Source organism: Larimichthys crocea, chromosome VI, assembly GCF_000972845.2.
Source record: "Larimichthys crocea isolate SSNF chromosome VI, L_crocea_2.0, whole genome shotgun sequence".
Taxonomy (NCBI): domain Eukaryota; kingdom Metazoa; phylum Chordata; class Actinopteri; family Sciaenidae; genus Larimichthys; species Larimichthys crocea.
Window position 1 is genome coordinate 17,377,995 of NC_040016.1, and position 24,355 is coordinate 17,402,349.

The 24,355-nt window shown below is 39.7% G+C and overlaps 1 protein-coding gene across 2 annotated transcripts in view; it reads right to left on the reverse strand.

The window, feature by feature from the left end:
* Nucleotides 1–22,709, reverse strand: part of slc12a5a (solute carrier family 12 member 5a) — a 149,846-nt gene extending 127,137 nt beyond the window's left edge. For both annotated transcript variants that reach the window (XM_027279551.1, XM_019258175.2), the window contains exon 1: nucleotides 22,134–22,709. In XM_027279551.1, coding sequence (XP_027135352.1) covers nucleotides 22,134–22,293 — 160 coding nt within the window. In that variant the 5' untranslated portion in view covers nucleotides 22,294–22,709. The remainder of the gene's footprint in view (nucleotides 1–22,133) is intronic.
* Nucleotides 22,710–24,355: the final 1,646 nt, after the last annotated feature.

Here is a 24,355-nt window from a genome sequence, read left to right on the forward strand (position 1 = left end):
CAGGCGCTAATGAAATCTTCACGAGCGCTCACAAAGTCTTTGAGCTTTTTAAACATGTAGAGAACACTGTTTATCAGATTTGTCCCTTACATGTATCTCTCAACTCAATCTCACTTGGAGCACAGAAATCTTCCTTTGTAAAAACAAATAAATAAATAAATAAAAACCTATTTTAAATGGTTTCCTTGACTACACGGCATCCTAGGCACATCCATTAATAGTACACTGTGACGTTGATGCTGGTTTCTTTCCCTGAATAACGGGTGAGAAAAGCAGAAAGAGAAAATGTGAATATCTTGATACAGGGCTTTTTTTTTTTTTTTTTTTACCTCTGCCTGAAGCCTCTCGCAGGTTTGAGAAATCAAAATGTTTGACCACTATTACGGACTAATGGGATTCAACTGTCCAATCTATACCACAGGAGTGTGTAGGAGATTAGAGCGCACAAGACCTTTAGCCACGAAGAAAGAACAGTTTTGTGTTGAGCTCACTGAGGCGTCGGGGAGGAAACCATCAATGGTAACGCAGCTCCCGTGGTACTGATATTTGCAGCGTCGACCTGCCTCGGGGAGCTTAATGCCGGGTATGAGGAAGAGCAAGTGGCGTTCTTTTCAGCGTGACATGAAAAGTGATAAATACACTCACCTCCTCATCTGACTCAATAGAAAGTAGTTTGGTTTCAATTGATCTGGTTCAATTCAATTAAAGGTGTACACAAACAGCCCGGACAATTGCATTGGGTCAATCCAATCCTAATGCTGAAAAACAAGCCTCCACGCACTTGAACGCCTCGTCACTACTTAAAGAAAAAAAAGCAATTTTCCACTGTTGCACACCTACACAGATGTCACAATCACACAATGGAGGAAGAGTGAGGGATATGGAGACATAGAAGAGAAAGGTATTAAATCGAGAGAGAAGTAAAGTAGCAGTTAAAGCTGAAATAATGGCTTCATTAGATGTTAACACAGCAATGAGGCAAAAAGATGATATAAATGAGCATAAATAAACAGAATATATAATACTTGTTACCTCACAGAGGATATATTTGGTGCTCTAACATGCATTTGTGTGTATTTTCTGCTTAGACTTCTGTTATAAGTGCAGGTTAACAAGAGAAGCATTGTTTTGTGCAATTCTAGACTTATGAGCCTTCCGAAACCATTAGGACGCAATGGGAGATTTGCAGGCAGCTACGCGACAATGCCTATCTATTACAGCAGCTTCTTTCGCTGGAGACAAAATCAATTTCAATTAAAGCCAACCCTGACCAAGACAGGCCCCCACTTCTGGGCTGAGAGACGGACTGAGATAGCGAATGACAGCTTCAACATAAGCTGCTGACAAGCACTCGGGGCATGTATTAATTTGACCCAGAAGTTAGAAGCAGATGAGCACTTGGACCTGGCCGATGTGGTAAAATGGTTCATTGATCAAAGCTTACATAATCCATTTCCTCACAGGTGACCTTTTGAGTTTTGTCTTGAATTGATTTTTTTTTTTTTTTTTTTAAATCGCATCATTTTTCATTGCTTCGACTCAAAATCTATCTCAAGATCTATACAGGTAACAAGAAGAGCAAGCGAAAGTCGCAGTATCTTTTTTTTTACCTGATCCACTTTTTAGTAGACATTTGGTCACCAGGGGTTTCACAATTACGCGACTTTCAGCCAGTCAACAGAAATGCGTATAACGCTGTCAAATGCTGTCATAAAAAAATCTTACGACATAACCAAGGCTCGCTGTGATTGTGAGAGTAGTTGTTGTTGTGTAAGACCCAGCTATAATCTGCTAGCAATGTTCTCCAATCAAATACCGACTCCAACATGTGCACTGCTGCCTAAAATTCACATCTGCAGTCTGCAAAGCATGCTTAAATATGCTACCACACACTTTGCTACTCAATCAGAAAGGCTAAAAGTGTGCTAAGACTAATGCAGGCGAAAGCAGCTAACACTACTTACTACCTGGGGACTCACACAGGGGACGTAAGCGCCGCGGAACAGCTGCGCCGCGGTTTAGCTCCGTCCTCTGCCCGGCGTCAACTCACACCGGGTGTGTGACGGCAGCGTAACGAGCCAGCCGTATTCACGCGAGAATCCTGTACGTACACGAGACCCTGCAATGAACTGTGTATAAAGGAAACAACAACAACAAACAGCTGACTTTGCTTCTCCGACGTGGAAGAGATTATAAAAAGGACCTGTTGCGTCATAAATTATTGTGTGTTGTTCCACTTCAACAATTAGTCTCACATCGTTCATGTTGAAACCCTTTGATCGATTGACTGCTGACCTGGTGCTACCGGTCATGACGTAACATTGATGTAAAGTTGTGATGGGCTACATGAACTGCGTACTGTGTTTTATTTTGAAAGGGGGCGGAAGTGTATTACGTTGATTCTGTCTCGGATTTCCTGTCTAGTGCAATCTGCTCTGTTGCGATTTACGCGGTTTAGCAACGGCTCGTGTCAAAAACAGAAGTGCTATGGAATGATAGCGCCGCAGCGTGGAGAGTCGCTGCTGAGACGTTCCACAGCGCACCCTTTGTGAGTGGTCTCTTTGACTAGACTGGCAGCGTTCAGCTCCGGTGATCACCCGTTCCGCGGCACTTACGTCCCTGGTGTGAGTGGGCCTTAACTTGGCCCTGAATTTCTCCTCGGTTAAAGCAAAGCTAAAACATTGAGCCGCTTTTATTGTGCTGTGCAACATGCATCTTAAAAATACCAAACATTTGAATACTTCATTGTTTACACTAGGGATGCTCCAATCAGCATTTTTTGGGGCTGATTCGATCACCGATCACAGGAATCATAAATCTGCTGATACTGATACCAATCACTGATCACGAAATGGGTGGGAGAATGATAATTCTCCATGTCTTGTATTTACAGTCTAGCCTTGGGCACCACTTAAAGTGAAAAACAACAGTCTCATTACGCGATCGGCTTTTCTGATCTGCACTTTGAGAGCCCACCGATCAACCTGTTTAGGGTCCATATTGGGCGATAACGATCGCCGGCCAATCTCTCGGAGCATCCCTAGTTTACACCCATGTTTATTTGCTAGCGGTCCTCTTTGTTGTTACATTTTTGTTAGGGATGGGTGATATGTTAAAATTTTCCAACTGGCCTGTTAGGTGGACCACAATTACGGCTTGTAGAGTGTCAAACGGGTCGTTTATTGTTACGTGTTTAACAGCATGGCAAACACTCTCCACATCATACCGCAACAACAACCCAATGATCCCAAAATGGCGCCTTATATAGGGTGTCTAGGTAATGACGGAGAACCCATTCACCATACTGCCTTACTCTCTGTCTAAGAAACACTTATTATTTATTTACGTTATCCCCATAATCCTCCCACTATATACATAGACCCACACATATTTACCAACACAACCTCGCCCCAATTCTAGCTATACACTAACATTAATAAAACACATAATTTCTCAACACCCCCATCAATCACCACTTGGATGCACCCAGAACTACAAATATGTTGACCGTTCCCTGTGGAAGCCTTTTGCCCGAACAAAGGAGACTGGTGAGTAGAATTTCACACACACTTTACTATTCCCAATAAATTAACACACAATTGCACACATATATTACATTAATCACATTATGTCACTTTTGCATTCAATTACAAACAAAATAATGCACACTAAATCTTATGTCCCTCTTTTGAAGGTGGAACCATGTGGCCATCACAGAACCTACCAGCACCAATAAGATTTAAAAGGACAATGAATTAAACATTCCATTATGAATATCTAATATCAAATATATATCAAAGTGTGCAAACCCAATAAAGTGTCACTGCTTTACAAAAGTGCCTGTGCCTGTTCTTAAAGTGCATGTATCTCGGTTAAAATGCATGGTGCAACATTCCCCCAACTCCCCCATCTCAAGCTCCAGGGAACGAAGTCCTCTTCGTTACATGGCCACTGTCACCCCAATGAGTAGCTATATACATAATACATTTGCCTGTTCACTTGTTCTTTGGCTCATTGCATGCTTACTGCGCCTCTGAATGTCACTGGGCTCTAAATAGTTCTTCAGATGCAGACCATATAATTAGCAAAATAAAATTACATAAATTAACAAACAATAACTGGTCAATCATCAATAGGTTCTTCCAATTGCCCAAATGTAATTGCTGTATCTCTTGGAAGTTTACGCCAGTGTTGGATCAGTGGAATAATGTCACAACATTGGCAGGAAAGTGCATCATGTCACCCCTCTAGAAATGCTGTAGAAATGCACAAGCCCAATAGCACTACTACAGGACAAAAAATAGAGCAGCTTTAAATGAATGACACTGACCCGGGAGGTGAGGCAAACAATATCCGTCTGTCTCCATGAGGACCATCTAAAAAGATACCCAGTGTCGCGTTCCCCATGTTCACTGCTGTTGGTGTGGGAGGCACTGGTTCTCAAGCTGTGGTACTTCCCTGGATCTTTGACTGATCCGGTCACGTTCATGCATGTAATGCGTGCATCCATGATTAGTTACGAACTAATGTGTTGGACAGATAGTCATCAGAGGTAAAAAGAAAGGTTCAAAACACCTAATCGTGGCTCCAAGCAATTAGCGCCGATTCTTGAACTGGTTCCATTCAGGATCCATCAATGAATAATCTTATTAGTAATTAATCAGTGTTCTGTGTGAACTGTCTTTGGGTGAACAGAGCCTACACTACTGTATTTTAACATCTGTCTATCTTGGAGAATCTAATATTTTGTAAAGTTGTGTAAAGGTTTGTTCTCAGGTATTTCAGAAGTAGAAAAATAAGGAAATGTAGTTACTCTGAACAACTGGGAATGGAGGGAGAGACACAAGCCCCTAATAATTTCTAATTCTTGGACAAATGAGACTGCAAGCATGCAGACACTGTACATTATTTAACCCTCCAAAAAAGTCTTTAAAAAGACAAACACTGCTTCACTCTATAACCTTGAATTACTGTTATAGCAGAAAGACGAGTGATGTCCTATTTTACTTTTAGATTTTATTCACTGAATGTTAAACTTCGACAAGACAGGATGTTTGAATAATTCACAAACAGGACAACAGCACTTACTGTACAACAGTATTTTTCTACTTTGTCGGCTAGGATAGTGAATAACAACTCTTGGTTATTAGTCTCTACTTGGATACAATTTGTGGGCCTTTCAGTTAGCGAACATAACATGTCACATATGTCATCTGGCATAAGTGGGTAATCTGTGCAAACTGTGACAGGCCATTATACAGTCTTCAGGGAAGACAAACCCTGACCTTTTATAGTCATGGGTGGCCATGTTGTCATGCTCCTCTGTCGAGTGCAAAGGAATCCCCACAATCTCCTCCCACTCACTCAAACACACGTGAGCAGATACACATACAGTACACTCGCTGCACAGGCATACGCATGCACGCGCAGATAGAACATGCTATTGTTCACTGATGCAAATGCACACACGCATATACAACCAACCCCCAATCATGCAATCCCTTTCATTAATAAACTATGCCTGTGCCTGGAGAGGAGTTCAAGCATGAAAGACAAAAGCATTACGTAACGCATGCATGGAATTCTAAATCACAGGCTCGGCTTTGGGTTTTCACAAGTGGGAGTGTTAGCCTTAAATAGCTCGGATTATAACGAGGGATGCTTCACACCGGGTGTGCCTCATCCAGCCCTGCACGCCTTTGTGGCAGCGTTGGGCTAAAGTGATGCTTAAGACAGTGACGAACCGGTTAGACCCCTAAAGTAGATGTTATGTGCACTTTTATGTTGGTTCTTAAAGGATAAGGCTGACAACATTTTAGATTTATTTGATAGATCAAAACCAAAAGTGACTGATCCTGCTAACAAGTATTTCTTCTGAAGCTGAAAGCTGAATTATGCTGCGAACACATGGATTCGGGCAGACGCCAAACCATATTTAATTTTAGTGGATAAGCAGGATGGTAAAAACTGTTGTCAACGTAGACAGCATTGCCATCCAAAGAATATTTTAACTTTTTGCTGCCCTCCATGACAGAACAAGCAGACAAGCAGATGTTACATAGCTCCCTCACACGAGGAGAAAACATGGGCAATCTGGACAACGAGAAGCTAATTATTAATCAAAGCCTTTAAATAATAGACACAAATACATTTTTTGTAAACAATACAACATCACCATAGCAACACATCACCACGCATATTTTGTTTTGCCGCCCTGTCAGTCATTCAATCAGACTGTTTGTATTCCCTTTGTTGACTAGAAGGTGATATCTATTCACCGTCTAACTTCCATGTGAATGCAGCATTATTCCGCTGTGACAGACCTCCATGGCTATCTAAAAACCATTAAAAACACAGAGAGGCACAATGTTGCACTGGATGTCATGTTCCTTCATTATGATGAACCCAGCCGCTGTCATTTATTTTGAGTTGATGCCACATACACTGTGCTGCTGCTGTAAATGCCCACCAAATGTGTTAAATTAATCCACGGCTGACAATAATCCCATACAAATACACTGTTCACTCCTGTTGGACTTTACAGCTACCTGACACTTTACCAGTTTAAGGAAATAACAGTCACTTTAAAAAAACAACAACATACAGTATTGTAACAGTAATCTGATCCTATTCAGTAGGAATCAGTGGATTGGGGACTGAGTGCCACAAGAAATCACAAAGTATTGAGAGATGGAAAAGGAACATTGTTGGTTGTTCTCCATATGCACAGTCCACTTCCGTCTCATTGCTTAGAAAATGTTTACACTTTTTCCTGTGTAGCTTGTAAAGGCTACTCGATGAGTCGTTTTGGACACGTCACTTTTAAATCCTTCAGTGACATCATAAAATTAAATTTGTTATGAAACTACCTAAAGCTAGTGATATAAAAGCTGGGTCATCCATTAATAACTATCCTTTTATTGCATCACTATTTTAATGATGGGACTGGATTTGATTTGTAAATGGAAATGAAGGGGCAGTGGTTATGGTAGGACATTTAGTCCAGAACTTCAGTGCCAAATTTTTGTCATGTTATAAAACAGTATTTGTAGAAATCACTGGTAATACTTTAACCTTTTTATCTACTTTGGTGTATTCCTATAACTGAAGCCTCGCAACAATATTGTTCAACTATTTTTCCCTTTCAAAGAAGAGGTTAGGGGTTCAACTCTCTTTGCAGTAACATTTTTGGACCCTCAGAGTCCAAAAATCGTGAGTCCCCTGAATATAACTTTTGACCAGTAGTGTGATGGAGTTTGAATATACTTTTATGAACTGCTGAGTAAAAGACTGAAAAGACAAACAGGACTACTGTAATGTAGAAATAGTTTTAAGAAGAGAACAGAACATACAAATAAGTAACACAGGAAAAAGCAGGAGAATGTACGTAGTAAAATTATGTAGCCTACCTGTTAAGTTAGCACTTACATTAGCAAAGAAAAAAGCAGGTAATTGACTTATATATTTGTTTTAAATGTCGTTGTATCATCTTAGCAAATAGAAATATTTAAAAAAGACATATAAAGAAACACCTGTTGTGGCTTCACTAACCCATTTTTTTCCACACGTAAAACATGAAATAACAAATTACACAGCGGTGTTGAAAAATGACAGATCATTGTACGACGCAGTGTGACAGTGAAATCCTTTTGTTAGTTTGTTTGTATATCCATCTGAGAATACATGATACTGGAGAGGAATCCCTCATCAAATATATGTTTAATCAGTGCTGTCAGATTGAGATCGTATAGAGAGCTGAGCGGGATTGATGCTGTGACACAATTCCAGTCACCTCCTACAATGCCCCTCGCCTGGTAGTCTATTCAGGTGTGATAGATGACACAAACAGTGAATCTTACAAAGTCTTTGTCCTCCACAGATCTATGAAGTGTCTTTATTCCCCAGAAATCAGACAGCAATCCATCATGAAAACTGAAGAGATGGTTGCCTTGCAACCGTTTGAGAAGCATGGGGCTTCTGAAGGCTGTGGTGTGTGCATATGGAAATCTGCAAGTCTTCCCAGCGAGAATGAGGGCAAAGAATTGTGTTTGTGTCTTTTATTTGAAATCTTGTGCAGCTTTTTGATATGGAAATGGTTGAGGTTACTGTTCGGCTCATTCTCAAGGCTTTGTCTCTCGCTCTCGATAAGCCTTGGGAGAGTGTGGAAGTGAAAGAGATGGGAAATTGGGGCTAAAACAAGAGAATAGAAAAGTAGAAAGTGTGTGTGTGTGTGTGTGTGAGTGAGTGAGTGAGTGAGTGAGTGAGTGAGTGAGTGAGTGAGTGAGTGAGTGAGTGAGTGAGAGAGAGAGAGCGAAGAGAGAGAGAGAGAGAGAGAGAGAGAGTGAGAGAGTGATAGAGAGAGAAAGAGAGACCTCGTTTGCCAAGGCTGTTGTGTCTCCAATGTGGTGGTGGAGCCACTGCAATGCACCAAAACCAAGGGGAGAGAGGGTGTATGAGTGAGGGGGTGGGTAGAGAGAGAGAGAGAGAGAGAGAGAGAGAGAGAGAGAGAGAGAGAGAGAGAGAGAGAGGGTAAGATAGAGAGAGGAGAGGAAAGAGAGGGAGTCAAAAAAATACAGAGAGGGGGGTAAAGGCAGTGGCAAAGAGAGACGTTATCAAGAGGGAGAAAGAGAACTAGAAGGATCGCAAGCAAACCTGGAGTGTGACAGAGTGTGTGTGTGAGTGTGTGTGAGAGAGAGAGAGAGAGAGAGAAGCACAAAAAAATCCTATCCATCTAGCTTTAGCTCACACCGCTAACAATTGTGGTGGGAGGTGGGAAGGTACAGTAGGGGGAGGTGGTGGTAATGGCTAAAATCCAAGATGTCAGTATTTCACTTATGCTCTCACCTTGTTATTCACAGAGACAATCCTGATCCCTGCTGCTACAAGCAACACACATCTGTATGCTCTTTGAATGTACACACAAAATGCAGGCAACGCTCAGTCTACCTATCATCTTCTCCACACACCATTAACAAAGCAAGCTGACCAAACAGCCATTCACACACCAGTGATTTTTTTCCATCCATTCAGTGGGCCAGACAGGTAAAGTGGCCCCAGAGCTGAATGAACATAACACGAGAGGAGAGAGGAAAAGAGAGAAGAAAGAGGGAGGGACGTTTGTTAGAGAAGAGAGAGGATTCGGCAAGCATGTGAAAAAAGTGCTGAAAAATGTGTGAAGAATCATATTTAAAAATGATTGAGTAAGCATTCAATACACATCAGGTGGACATATGATAAAGACAGATTATGCGTGCTGCAGAGCTGTTGCGTCTGCAGTTTACCTGGCCGACAGCGAGCACATGGTGGGAAAACAAATGACTGCGGAGACGGAACATCATAATGTGCCTTCTTCAAACACTAGTCTGTACAGCAACTCCAGAAGCACTCGGCTTTTGGCAGGTAGATAAAGGGAAGGTCACAGAGATGTGAAAAGGGAAGGTGAGAAAGAGAGCAAACACCAGACAGGAAAAGAAAGGGAGAGGATTAATGGGTTGTCATGACTCAATCCACTCTTAGAGCAACTGTTGGGCTGATTCCCAAAATTGACACTGGCCATGTGTCTGAATAAACTTAGAGCACTTGTAGTAGAAGAAAGAGACAGATGAATGGATGCATAGGAAGGCAGTGAAAAATAAGGATCCTAACTTTGTCACAATTTACCTTTGAGTTTACAATATAATTAATATTTCAGAAGATTTATCTGCACTTGTTTTGTTTCAGTCACTTTTCAAGTAAAAATACCTACAGATTGATGGCATCAGATTTTCTGCTTTGATTTTACAACAGGAATTTCAGCTGTAGAAATCTGTAGAGGAATGTCTGGATGTCTCTCAATTTAATGTTTTTATCCAAAGGTATAATTTTGTCTTTCTTTGTATTTTCCATAAATAATATTAGCAAGTTAGGCAACAGTTTTGGATGAATTTCTGTTTTGGTATTACAACTAGAGTTGCAACTAGCAATTATTTACAGCAAAAAAATATATATATGCTGTTTTTTTTTACTATTGCATAAATAGCCTAGAATAAATTTGTTTTTTTTTAAAAAAGTAAATGTTTATTTAATATCCTTCAAATATTCCAGTAGAATTTCCAGTTAGTATAATTATTATTTCATTTATATTGTTAGAAAGCCCATTTTGTTTTAATCACTGTTAATTTGTTCTTGAAAGAAATACTATTTAGTTTTATTATATTTCCGGTGAGTTTCAATTTTTCCTACGTTCATGGACGCATCATAGTCATTCCGACGGTCGTTGAACGCACCTCGCATGTGTGAGACGCTGTAGTTTAGAGAGAAGTATATAGCTTCGCTAAAGACCAGTGTATGATGTATTTCTTGCCTGTGTTTTTACTATATCCTGCATCGTGGGTTTATTGTGTGTGAATGAGAAAAGAATCAGCAACCCTGGCCAGATCACCGCGCACGTTGTTTCATTGCATCAATTGCGTCACGCCACTATTCGGCCACTTCACCGAAAGCCGAATGTGGCATTTTTTTTGCTATATTCGGCTGAATACTTTCGGTTGCCGAATATTCGGTGCACCCCTAAACCTTACGCTTCTATAGGACTGAGAAAAACAGAAAATGTTCAGAGATGTTTTGGGTAATCTTTGCTTAAAAGATGATTGAAAGATTAAACTACCAAAAAGCGGTGCCAATTCTGATTAATCCATTTATTATTTGAGCTCTAACAGAAGAACAACTGATGTCAGGGGTGGTTAACGCTAACCATGGTCTACCGATTGTCCAGTCATTCAACATGTGCTCCTTTCTGTCTGTCACAACAAAAAAAAAATCTGTATATGTTGGTTGTTAAGAGCTTTTACATGTGCAGCATCTATTCTTTTGCAGGTTTCAATATTAAACAGTTTTCCATACAGCGTTTTACATTCACAGCTTTAATCCAACTAGTCCCTTTGCTCACCTTAAAGCTTGAAATTACATGTTTCACCATCTTGCATGAATGCATCATTGAGGACAGCCTGGCCTGTTTGAAAATGCTCTTGGATAAAAAAGCATAATTACAGTACAAGCTGAGCACACATGAACAACACAGCAAAGCAGGAAGCAACGAGGGAAGTGAAAGCTTCTTAGCTGCTGAGTTATGACATTTGTTTGGTTAAGAGGCTGGAAGCCATATCTAGAAATGATGGGAAATCTGATCCATTATTGTTGTTGATGCATTTATTATTTATGTCTTCTGTCATTGCTTGGCATCACTATTACTACAATACGATATATTTAAAGTTCAGCCAACACAATGCAGAAAGTTATCTAAAACAACTAACAGCGTGATGTTCCTCTCTGTCCTCTTTACTCTGTTGAAACAAAGTCAAGTAGCTTGAGTCTCAAAGAAAAACGTTATTTTTAGCCAAATGCACAAATCCACTATGCACATCCTGTCACTGTCAACATCTTTTACTCCAATGTTTGAATAAAGTTTAGAAAGCAGCAAAAGGCAGCATCAGGCGAGCCAAGTAATTTAAGAAAAAGCTTTTCATGTGGTCACAAAAGCAAATGTTTGCAGGATGTCATAGATGCTGTAATGTTTTACAAGCAACGGACGCTTAAAATAGTTTTCAAAAGCTCACAATAGTTGACTTACACCATGAAGCAGCAACCAAATGCTTCAATCGCAACCTGCAGTTAAAGGTCTATTCCTAACTCTTGGTGTCGGCCTGTTATTTTCCCCATAGAAGTTGTGTAAATGTCGTTTGTATTGTGAAATAAAAACAAAAATCCTATTTTAAAAACTGAACATCTAACAATCTTTTGCTGTATTTGATCAGTTTCACTAACTATATGACGAGTAAGTAGACCGGAGGACAGCTACAATGGATGAACTAACCCTCACATTTGAAAGATGTTAATAAACCAAATAACTCATACATGATGTTCCCTATTTTACAGTATCACATGGACAGAACCACCGCAAACTACATTAAGTTAGTTTGCAGAGCGACAAACCAGCCACCAACTGTATTTATTCAATCTATACCAGTGTATTCTACCAAACTTAACATCTATGCAATGAATTCTGTGTTCAATAAAAAGTTTTTAACCATTGTTAGTGCTATGAATATGTGCTTATGCATGCATCTGTGGCCACGTACGCGTGTGTGCATACAAAGTGAGTGTTGCATTGGTTTTGTTTTGTGTATTTTTTGTATTTTGTTGCTTTGTTATTAAACATAATTTGAATAAAATGAATACATGAATAAATAAAAAGCCCACTGTAACGAATACTATGTAATAATGTCTTCCCTAAGTAGATCAAACAGAACTTAAAGTGATTAAAGTAATGGGAGAAGCATTGGACTACCGGCAGAAGCAGCATTAAGCTCATTACTGTTATGCATAGTACACCTACTGCTTTAATATTAGTGTTGTGCCAGAAAACACTCTGCTGTTGAGTGGAGTACAGCTATCACATTATTTTATTCTAATGTGCATTTTATGTACTGTGCTGAACATTTTTACACTTAACCATTTACATTTTCAACACCCAATTTAACAATGTTTCAACAAATTGTTGTTTGATCCAACAAAACCAAAAATGCCAGAACTAGTGTGGCTCTGTTCATCCCTATGGAAGCTGCTCAGTGGCGCATGATCCAATCACTCAACGCGCTTTTGAGTGACCCCATTCACCCATTCACACACATTCATACACTGATGGCATTAGCTACCATGCAAGATGCCAACTGCTCATCATTTTGAGGAGCTAACCATTCATACACATTCACACACCTTTGCCTTGGTAGCAATTTGGGGTTCAGTATCTTGCCCAAGGACACTTAGACATGTTGACTGGAGGAGCCAGGGATCGAACCGCGGATCATCTTATTACTGGACGCTACCTCCTGAGCCACTGCCGTAACTGAGTAATACTTTAATGTGTGTCTCAACAGTAGGACAACTGAATAGTGACAAACAATGTGATTCATCACGTCATGGTTTCAGTTCATATCACTCCGTCAATATTAACAATCACTTATATTACATGCAAGGTGTACTATAAACTTTAGTTCCTGTCCTTAATTAAGGAATAAAATACAAATACTTATTATTAATTAAATTATACTAATTCTCTTACTAAAAATAAGGTAATCTATCAAAAAATCTCCACAGAAATAAATCTCATCTTACACTTCCAAGTACTACTACAAATACTATTTACTTTTTATACATTCATTATAACAATCTCTAATTCTTTTGTCCATTTGGAGAACCAGATTCGATAATGCTGTGTGGTGAGCTGTCAAAGCCAAGATCTCCTTGTATTGCCCTTGAGGCTAACATGCATTGCACTGTAAGACTATGAGAAGTATTTGGAAATCATTTTTGACCCAGGCCTGCTCTGCAGTAACCCTCTTGACATTGCGCCACAGTAGTGGCATGTATGGTAATCGTGATGGAGAGTGTGTATTCCCAACCGAGCGCAACGAGCTGACAGATCCTTTGGACTGTGGAAAGAACTGGGCTGTGGAACAACTCCAGTGAGGCAAACACATGCAGCCAAGGCTCATCCTTCTCCCACCTGCCTGCTGCAGCACTATGGCAACTAGCCTGGCAGCCAGGGAGCCAAAAAAAAAAACATTATTAAAATTCACAAGACAAAAGTCAAATTGAGAGCTAATAATTAAAATGTATTTAGCTAGTGGCACAAGTCTTATATCATATATTTTGCTTTACAGTTCACCTTTTCAAAACTCCAAAACCATGCCCCAAGTCCCAGGCCCAAATTATCTCCCAGCCAAAGAAAGAGAGCAACAGAGGGAGAGAGAACACAGTGCAGCGGTCCTGAGGGACAGGAAGGCCTGGTATAATTCCTGAATACCAGCCCGGCCCCACGGGGATCCATGACCTGCATCTCTGCTCTCTGCCTCTATTGCCTCAGTAGATGGAGCAAGTACTGCTCTCCAAATCAGACCAAAATAACACACACACACAAACACACACATACACCACAACTCTACAGGTCTTACATTCTGGTGGCAATGATTTATTCTGGCAACCTTTGTCTAATAAATTATCACACTGACCTATTAAAAATTATTTCGTTCTCAGTCATTGCTCCATTTTCCAGAAATGTAGTTGATACAAACATATTGTTTGGTCGTGGTGGGAAAATGGAACAGCAAATTTTGCTACATAATATTGTTTAGTGAATTTTGTGAACCCTGCACCATGTTAAATGTGAGCAGAAGAGTCCTGAGAGACTGGCAGGCTGCCCACAGATCCTGACAGTGTTGCGCTGTGAGAGGGTGGATCCAACAGGACTAATAAATAAATCCAGAATGATGAAACTAACTGCAACTCCACGATATGTCGACTGTGACACATGCAATGCAAAAATCAAACGCACAATATAGACACTGGGAGGCGAAGGAGGAGGAGGGAAGACAGTGGGGCTTCCTGCCTTCACAGGAACTACAGACAGAAAATGTACATTATTTACATACAGACTTTAATTGTAAAATCTTTAGTAATATGAGCACAGAAAATTCATCTTTTGGTATAACATTTCAGGAACTTACTATCAGAATGTCCCAGAAATCAAGTTATGATATTTAAATACCTCAAAACATAATCAGTTCACGATCATATAAGAAAAATGTTCAGAGGCTGGAGGCTGAGTTTTGGCATTTTTGAATTTTTAATCAACGAATTCTTTCAGCTCCAGTAAATACAGTAAAAAAATATGCAATATTCACAACATAGTTACTCTCCAAAACAATGCTAGGAGACACCCAAACTCCTTTTCATCTCATAAAACAGATCTAGGATTTTTTTTAAAAATGCACCTGAGCTCAGTCCAGTAGATTCCTCAGAGCATACAAGACCTTTTTTGGCTGTTGGATGTTCAAAACTCGCCTGACATGCAGAATCGGCGTGGGACATTAATGGTTGTGACTATGTGAGAACACAGACACGATAGAATTCTCGAGTGTAAAGGTTGCGGATCGGCCCGTGGGTCACAGAAGGAGCTGGATCTGTGGACCTGTGATGGATGTGTCATCGCTAGAGTTGCGTGGTAGAGGAGCAATGTTCTACCTCTCATCGCCGATGTTTTCTCTCCTCCGCTTACCCCCCTTCGTTCATCCCATGTTAGTGTCACTGAGGTCTTCCTCCCTGCAGTCTGCCTGCATGTGAGGAGGATTTTGTCACTTTCTATCAATTGGTCCCAACCCCCACCAGACACACACACACACACACACACACACACACACACACACTTACATTCCTCCCCCCTGTTTGCAGTTACATAATGGCACGAGGATTTCTGGGCTAAGGGAGGTTTACTCTCCCCTCTACTGCTATTACCTTTCTCTCTCTCTCTCTCTCTCTCTCTCTCTCGCTTACTTATTATTCTTCTTGCATCCTCGCACACACACTTTCCCCTTACATATGCATAACACACACACCTTCCCCCACATGCACACAACACAGACTGTTGTGTAATTCGCTGGCTCCCTGATCCCTCTCATATCTCAGTTGTTGTTTTTTTACCACAGGATTCTGACTGAAGTGAATATACATCTATTCTGGCAGTCTTGTTTGGAACACAACTGCCCCCTGTTGTCAGAAGAGAAACACACTTGTCTGGGTCACTGCAGAGCAATTAATTTCTCACATTCAGGTATCCAATTCAGATTTACTTCAACACATTTTTGTACATAAAAAATGCAGATCTTAAAGCACTGACCTGTTGTAGATGAAGGTATTCTATTTTTTTTTGGTCAGGAAGGTTTCGGTTCCGACAAAGACACCTTCAGCTTTCAGCACCCACACAAACAGCATCAGTTTTGTGTGTCTCTACCATAAAGACAACAAATGGACTGCCCTCTGCTGTCTGGTCAATGTCACCACACCTCTTTGTTAAACCATACGGTGTCCCACCACTGAAGAAGCCTCTAATCATTTGATTCAACTCACCTCTTTGGAAAATTAGATAGGGATGGCACACATAGGTAATGGTTTATGAGTTGTATTGATCTACACACTGTATTGATGGTCTTTGACAGAAAAAGGAATAATAGGGTGAGTGATGGCAGAGGAGCTATGGCATTTAATGGCTAGCTAGATTAGAAATCAATGCCGCTTCTGAGGGAGAAAATTTCAGCCATTTGATGGTGTTAGAGCAAGGGGCGGACAGATGGGCAAGAAGACAGAGAAAGGTAAGTGGAAGGCTAAAGGGATTTCCGAGGTCCACAGAAAAATATATAATGTAAACAGAATAGACTAATCTTCTTCATCTGGCAGGTAAAGTACAAGAAACCAATGTACTTAATTGTTTTGTGCTAACTGGAAATGGTCGTCTTCTGCTAAAGGATTATTTTTTTATGATTTAGTACTATAATTATCAGTTTTTCCATTTTTTTCTAGAGCTGTTTGACTCACTACAATGAAAAATATATTTTAATTTCTTTCCAGCTGAGCAGCCTCTTAATTTTAATTGTGCATGGATTCAATATGTCCTTATATATCAAAATTATATTATTCCTAATGTGGACGGCAGAGATGGTACAGCCAGTCAAGCGTTAAAGGAAACAAAATCAAGCCTCGGAGGCCCTCATGTAAACATGGAGAAGATTCAAGACAAGAACATGCCACTATGAATCTCAAGTAGGATTGACTTAAAATAAAGCATTCATCATATATACATATATATACATATGTAATTTAAATCCTATTAAACTTCTGTGAACTCTAACATTCTGACTGATTACATTTTTGTTTATTGCAGCCTATAATTACATAAACCGTTTACTCGTTTGCACCCTGGAGGCATGTCTGCTCCTGTATGTGCACAATAACGACAGATGGCAGACAAAATATCATAACACTTCAAGGGAAAAGGACTTTAGGTTTGCAGTAATAATCACTACAAACACTGTTACAAAAAGGTGGCTCGTGTTAGACTGAATGTCAAATCCAGTTAGCAGTATTTGGCAGTTAGAAAAGAGCTCTGTAAACCAGCACTCCAAGGAGCCAAAGTCCCCTGGCCAACATTACAGATACACCTGGATAAACATGACAACACATGAACAACAAACCAAACCAGAGTTAACACTAATAAATAAAGATAAAGTAGATATTCAGGTCATAGAAGCAATTTAGGCACTACAGAGTCACTTTTCATTAAATGTTTATACATTCGTATATGTTAATGTTTGTTTTGTTTTGCATCCACCTATGCATTTCAATATCAGAGACAATTTAGCTGTCACAAACCTTTTCTTGTTTATGTCACCAACAACAACAAATGCAATGTGCAGTTCAAAATACGTGAGTATCACGTGTCCCCTTTGATGACAAGAGAAACTGCGACTACACATGGCTTTCCGAGGGTTAATAAACACCCCATAAAAATCCTAATCAGTACGCCACACTCTTCCCAGGATTGACTAAAACAGCCACTCCACTATTTTAATCCTACAATAGGAGTCATCCACAATAGGCCTTTGTGACTCAATATCTGAGTTTGCCTCCATATCAAACAGGTTGTCTATTATTTACATGGCATTCATTATAGCACAGGGGCAGAAATGCCTGAATAAACACACAAACAATCCTCCGCCTGGTCAGCCAACAGCCCATTATCACGGGAGCACAATGACTAGGAGCCACTGTGGATGAGGATTTTATTCGAATTTGAATTAGTGATAATAATAATAATAATAATAAAAATAATAATAATAATAATACAAACTAATGCACTATTTACTCCTGATAAATCAAAACAGTGCCCAGCTGTTTGAGGAATTTATTTAGCCTTATTAAAAAATGAAAGCAAATATTTATGACCTGTTTTTAAAGATTTAGGTCTTCAGCTGGAACCAATGGGCTTGGGGGCTCTGAGCTCCAGACAGACTGGGAATGTCAGAAAATATTGAGAGATGGACTAAAATATTATTTGGTTTTGTTGGGGGGAAAAAAAAAAAAAAAAAACAGAATATTGCAAGCATTATCCTTTAATAATGCAGAGGTCTGCTCAGCTCTGCTCTGGGTTTGGTGGAAGAAGGCCAGCATAAACAAGCTGAGCACAGAGTAATACACTGTTTAAATTAGAGTGAAGTAAAGTGCACGGGAAATTGCACATTCCTGTTATGCTTCAATTTCCTTTGTTCCTTGTCACACACATAAATAGTTTAGTATATAGATTTAGAAGACATTTTACCAACTGACGGTCACATACTGAGCGGCAAAGATACAAAAACACGTTAATTTCTTTGCTCGAAAATGGACAACACAGGGAAAAGAAAAAGAAAAATCTCTTTTGCTGCAGTCGTGGGGTTATTGCTGTGCTGTTGCTGTGATTATGGTCGTTGTTGTTGTCAACGTGATCCCATGCTGTGTCATTGTCTTCTGGACTGCATATGGCCAAAAGGAAACAGAACATCCTGACACAGATTAAACCTCAGCCAAGTCGGCCTCTCTGCTCGCAGACCAAAACAGTGAGGACAAACTGGGTTATTAACGTCAAGTGTCTATGTTTTTGGATCTGACCTCTTCTACTACAATTGTTACTGATGAATAAAACTAAGCCGAGAGTACACACGCGTGCAGTTTGTCTGGAAACCGCGGGAGTCAATGCTGAGGAGTGCATCAATAATAGATTCGAGGGGCAAAGTCACCCAAAATAGTTTGGATATATGGAGATCTGCTGACTTGTGTAATTTAACATTTAATTAAAGCAGTTACAAAGAGCAAGTCAAAGGATTTTTTCACTCTTATCTTAAAGATGCAGTACTTTTATATTAACAATGGATTGAACTGCTGTGTAATAGTGACAACCCACAGATTATTATCACTGACTCTGCGCTTCCTCTTTGTGGAGCTTTTTAACATCTTCCATTTCAATGTTTTGGCCCAAAACTGTGCAGTTCTGATCAACTCTCATCGCTCTCATGAGCCTTGTTTGTGTTTTTTTAGTTAAAAACAAAACAAAGAAAGAAAAAGCTCTGATGAAATCGCTGTACACTACCTGATCAGCATCAAAAGGTCAGACAGAAAAAGGTTAAGACTCACTGATGTAGACTGTGGAGCATTTAGCAGCTAATGACTCCCTCAGGAGTTGGTGGAGACTAAACAAAGCTTGAAAGAAGGTGATTCATCCGTTGAACAAAAACATGACTTCAATCGAATGCTGTTGTTGCTCTTTGTCCGCCACAGTCATAAATAAGCAACTGTTTGCTAAAACTTCCACCATTATTAACTTTATAAAATGTCATGATACATAACACTTCTTTTCTTCTCATGGTTAATGCATTTTTCCAGTCAAATAAACAATACGACAGTGTTGTGTTTGCATTCAATTGGTCAAAAGATAATAAATGTTGGATTGAATAATAATGTTGGAAAGATCAGGTTTCTAAAAGACGTGAAAGTTTTGCAGCCTGAGGGTGAGAATCAGACATCTCATTCTGAGCCCATCTGCAGCACGTTCCTCTGAGCCCAACTGATATAACAAAGATATATCTCTTTACACCGCTGCAAGGTCAAGGGCAGAGAGGGTACTTGGCAGCCAGACGAGGATCTTCCTTCCTGCTGCAGCCAGTCATCATCATCAACCACACCAGCTGGCTGAGCCGACTGAGCTAACACCTCCCTCCGGATCAATAGAAGCAGGATGACGGGTCCAGGCAAAGAGGAAAAAATTTCTGACATCGCTCTGTTCCACCAACTAAAACATGAACAAAGCTGAATTTGGGCTTTGGTAGACACTGTAATTATTACGCGGCGGGAAAATGCCAACAACAGCATAATTACATTTATAGATTCAGACCTGTACACGGACACATTCATGGGTTGTTGATGTATCTATGTTTCAGCTGAAGTCACACACACATATAATATGGAATAGTGTTCAGTGCCATATAAACATCGTTATGCACTAGATCATGTGAGACATTTTTCAAAATGAAATGCCAAACATTGTCTCTCAAATGTGAACATTTTTGTGGTCTTCTTTTGTCTTGTATAATAATAATAAACTGAATATCTCCATTTTGGACTGTCAGTCACATAAAACAAGGTATTTTAAATGTGTCACCCTCAGTTTCTAGAAACTGTGATGAACATTTTTCACTGCTGAATTTAAGATTTTACTCACTAAACATTTAATAAAGAAAAATATATAAACAGTCCTCCTGATATGCACGTTTACTCTTTTACTATTCAACTATTCGGAATAATACATTTTATATACAGTATAGCTACAGAAATAAGCTCCCACACACTTTACAGCTAACTATACTAGCCTCCTACAAATGTGTGTACAAATCTGATGTTTGTCTTTGTTTTTTTCTTTTTGTTCTACTACAACTATTTCAAGACACACAGAACAAATACAAGGACAGCCTAAAAATAAAAATATTATGAATTGCCCCATCCCAGCAAGAGGTCGATTTCATACTTGCTTGATCTGAAGTGTTTTCATCTCAGTGCCAAACCATTTGTGAGAAAACTCTGGTGAAAATGTACTGCGTCACTATGGCAACCAGCAAAGTGGATGCAGAGACAGCACTCTCCACAAGGCTGCAGCTCAGCCAGAGTATAGCGTATATATAGATATAGGGAAGTCCTTCAGTAAAGTGGTCCCCTATTTCTTAAGGGGAACACAAGGAGACTGTGAGATTTGTTCCTACTCATCCAGACAGTCATTTTTTACGAGACGTCTGAGAGGAATGATTGATGCACACCGGGGCATTCAGGTGGAGAAACACTGAGAAAGCATTTCTATGTTAATTCACCTGTGCAGGAGGAGATGGTGGCAGGTTTTAAACCTCCAAGGCTTTCTGTAGCCACATTGAGCAATGAATGCTCATTCCTCAACTCTGTGACCGCTTGGTTTGATAGTAGACATCTGTCAGCACTACTGAACACCGGTACAGCAGGAATAACGCTGCAAGAAGTATACACTATAAGGTGTAAAGACTGACGGTAGTTGTATAAGTCCAGAAAAGACCTGAAAGATGATCCAAAAAAAATGTCTGCATATTTTATACAGATGCAACAACATTCATTAACTAAAGAATTAAACTGAATGCCTAACGAGGGCTACTTATTAGACTTCAGAGCAAAGCACAGAAACTAAGAAGCACAAAGTCTACAGCCGCAATAAAAGGAATTTATGGGAATCGAGGGAACCCAGTCAATTAATTTGAAATGTCATTCATGTAGCAGCCTTCATAGGTTAAACACAGTATGAAACATATTGATTCATTTTGCAGATAAATCTTTATTTGCACTTGACTGGACATGAATGATTGCACTTTTTCTAATGCTAATCATTCGTAATGGTAAAGGCTTCCATTCCTGGGCCGATGGGAATTTCCGCCACCATTTGTTCTGCACTGCTGCACTCATTTTAGACAATGACTGACAGGACTTTGATTATTTCAATCAGGTGAGTTGGTGACAGGATTGAACCACAATGGCCCCGGATCCCAGAAGACTGCTGCTTTGCTGGATTGCTGGATTGCTTGAATTGTGCCGTGGGATACAAGAGCGTGCCACAGAGCAAACTTTGCAGGCCATCGACTTAAAAAATATATTGCACAAACAACAAGGTTTAAATACATGTTCACATCTCCTCAAGAGCAGAGAAGCAAGTAGTTTACCTGCTTATATGCTGTGTAGAGGATGACATCTTGATTTAATAAATGTATGAAAGTGTGCAAAAGCCCTTTAAAATAGCAGACCTAACTTCATGGTCAGTTAGGTCTATTAGATGGAGAAATTAAGATCATATTAGGATACTGGAAATAAATGAATGCCTGTCTGACCACTGGTTATCTGTGCAGTAAAATGAGGATGTTTTTATGTATGCAACACTGGGAACATGTGTCATACACAGTACAAAATGAAAACTAAGCAAAGCATGCCCCATTTTGTTTGTCAACATAGACATGAACATGCATGGAAGTTTTTATACAAACATTGCAGGATTTTTTTTTTTTTTTTTGCAGTGTCTATGTTATTTGCCCTTTGTGTCCATTAAAAATTCCAGTCACACAAATCTGTCCGTAGACAATGTGAAGTCACCGAACATGAGTCCAGCATCACCACTGCTAGCATATAGCCCACAGCTAACAAACAGGGTGAATGAAGTGTCTGCCTACCTTTCAGCACGACCACCACCTCGGTACCGGCTGCATCATCCCCCTCAGCGCCGCTGCTGGTCGTGGGCTCGTCTCCCTCAAACAGCTGGTTCACCTCCCCCTGGATGTCTGAGGGGCGCCTGTCGCCGTCGCTCTTGGAGACGGTGAACCTCTGGCTCATGGTTGTCGCCGGTGAGATAAGCGGCGGCTCTTCTTTCCACGGTGCGGGGTGACGCGGACGGACAAAGACAACAAATGAATGCTCTCGTTATTGTATCGCCTTCACCGTCTAGTAAATTCACCTCCGACTACTCTGTCCGGGGCGAAGCACCGCTCTTTGACGGGTAATTAGACGAGCGATGCCGAGTGGACCGTCTCATCAACCGGTGTCTGGTGGCTGTCGCGCTGCCGGGTCCTAAAGCCGAGCCACTATTATTTTGTATGGCGCTGTTTTAAGTTTAAACGCCTCATAATACAATGTGTTTACTTGTTATTATATATTTTTTAAAACAATAAAACATTGTGCTGGCTATTTTAATGAATCGTCATTTTATATTAATATTAGAATTCAGCGCTGAAAGCATCGCAGGCATGTCGCTACAAGTCGGAGTTGGCGTTGCTAGGCAACCACAGAAGAAGCTAAGGATCAGCTGCACTATGATTTCCTGCTATAAAGTTAAAGTGATTTTACTGAAATAACATTGTATGTTTGTGTCTATTCATTTATTTGTGTAATACATGAGAGAACACGCGTTTAAGATGAAAATAAGAAGATAAAAAAAATTCTGGTATTCAGCTGTGAGGGCAGTGTTGCCAGGCAAACTAATCCAGAGGCTAGAAAGCATTGTTCTCATGTTGTGTGCACATTTTATTGGGAATTAGTTTGGGAATATGCACTATTAAACTACAATTTCAACTGATGGGTTGTTGTTGTTTTTTTCATATTACAAGGGCTAGAAATTGCTTAAGCCATTAATTGTATTATTGCCATTGTATTTATTTGCATGTACCTTTAACATATGTTTACTGTAGTATAGGTTAATTTGAATGTATATTTATTGCAGTATAGGATAGTATAGATATTAGTCCAGCTCTGGAAAATATCTAAAAAATTGCACAGAGGTAGCACAGATGCAGACAATTGATACAAATTTAAATTACTTCAATATAGATGGTTATAGAGAATGTCTATAATTCCTGTCAGGCTTCATCATATATCTGCTAATATCCCATATGCGAAATTTTAATATTTGAATGAGAAAGGTACTCAGAAACATAAAAAATGTTTGTCAGAAAGTCCAAATCTAAAGGACTTGAAGGACTTGAAGCAGACTAAACATATGGACTTTGGACTTCTATAAGCCAGAAGGGGCATTGCACTGTCTTGGAAGAGTATGGCTGCACCATCATTGAGGATGTGGATATGAGCTTTTGGATTGCACTGGTCTTGAAAGACAAAATTACATCGCTAAGGGCAAGAGCAAAGATTTTGTCAAGTTCTGGGGACCATACATAAATATCCTTGAAGATGGAAACGGAGGCTTTACCTGAAAGGAAATTGCAAATAATGTTGGGAAGTATGATATTTTATTTCTATTCTACCTTGTATCTGTGCAAATTATGTGGGTGTGACTGTGTAATGTATATATTTGTAGTCTTTTCTTCATGGAATGTTATAAGAAAATGATAATATTGGGGATAAAGAATAGCACATAGAGTAAGTAGCAGGAATGGCAGTGACTATTTTTTGGGGGCCCAGGGGCCCCTAACAGGTTAATACAGTAGTTGCAGTGTTGTGTGGTATCAAAGGTGATGGTGTTCAGCTTTTCAGACAATCAGACTGGATTCCCATTTCATTACACTTCATTAATTTGCTCTAATTGAATTGCTAAACAAATCTGAGGCTGTGGAACAAGGCCATTCACCATCAAAATAGGCCCTTTACATAGCAGACATTTTGACTTGACATAACAGAAAAAGCTCAGATGTTACTAATATCATCAATAAATGGCTCTTCTATACTCAAGGGTCCCAGTAAGTAATGAATGTGTGACAGGGAACGTTTTTTTTTTCTTAAATAAGAACATCCATTATAATTTTAATGTCATTGGAAACTGTATTTCAAGCACTTTCCAACATTTGCTGAAGGTGTTAGCAAAACTGGGACAGTGTTTCAGGTAAAGCGACCTGCATTTGTTATACAATTGAATAATGGACTGATGAAGTAGCTCAAGATTAACATC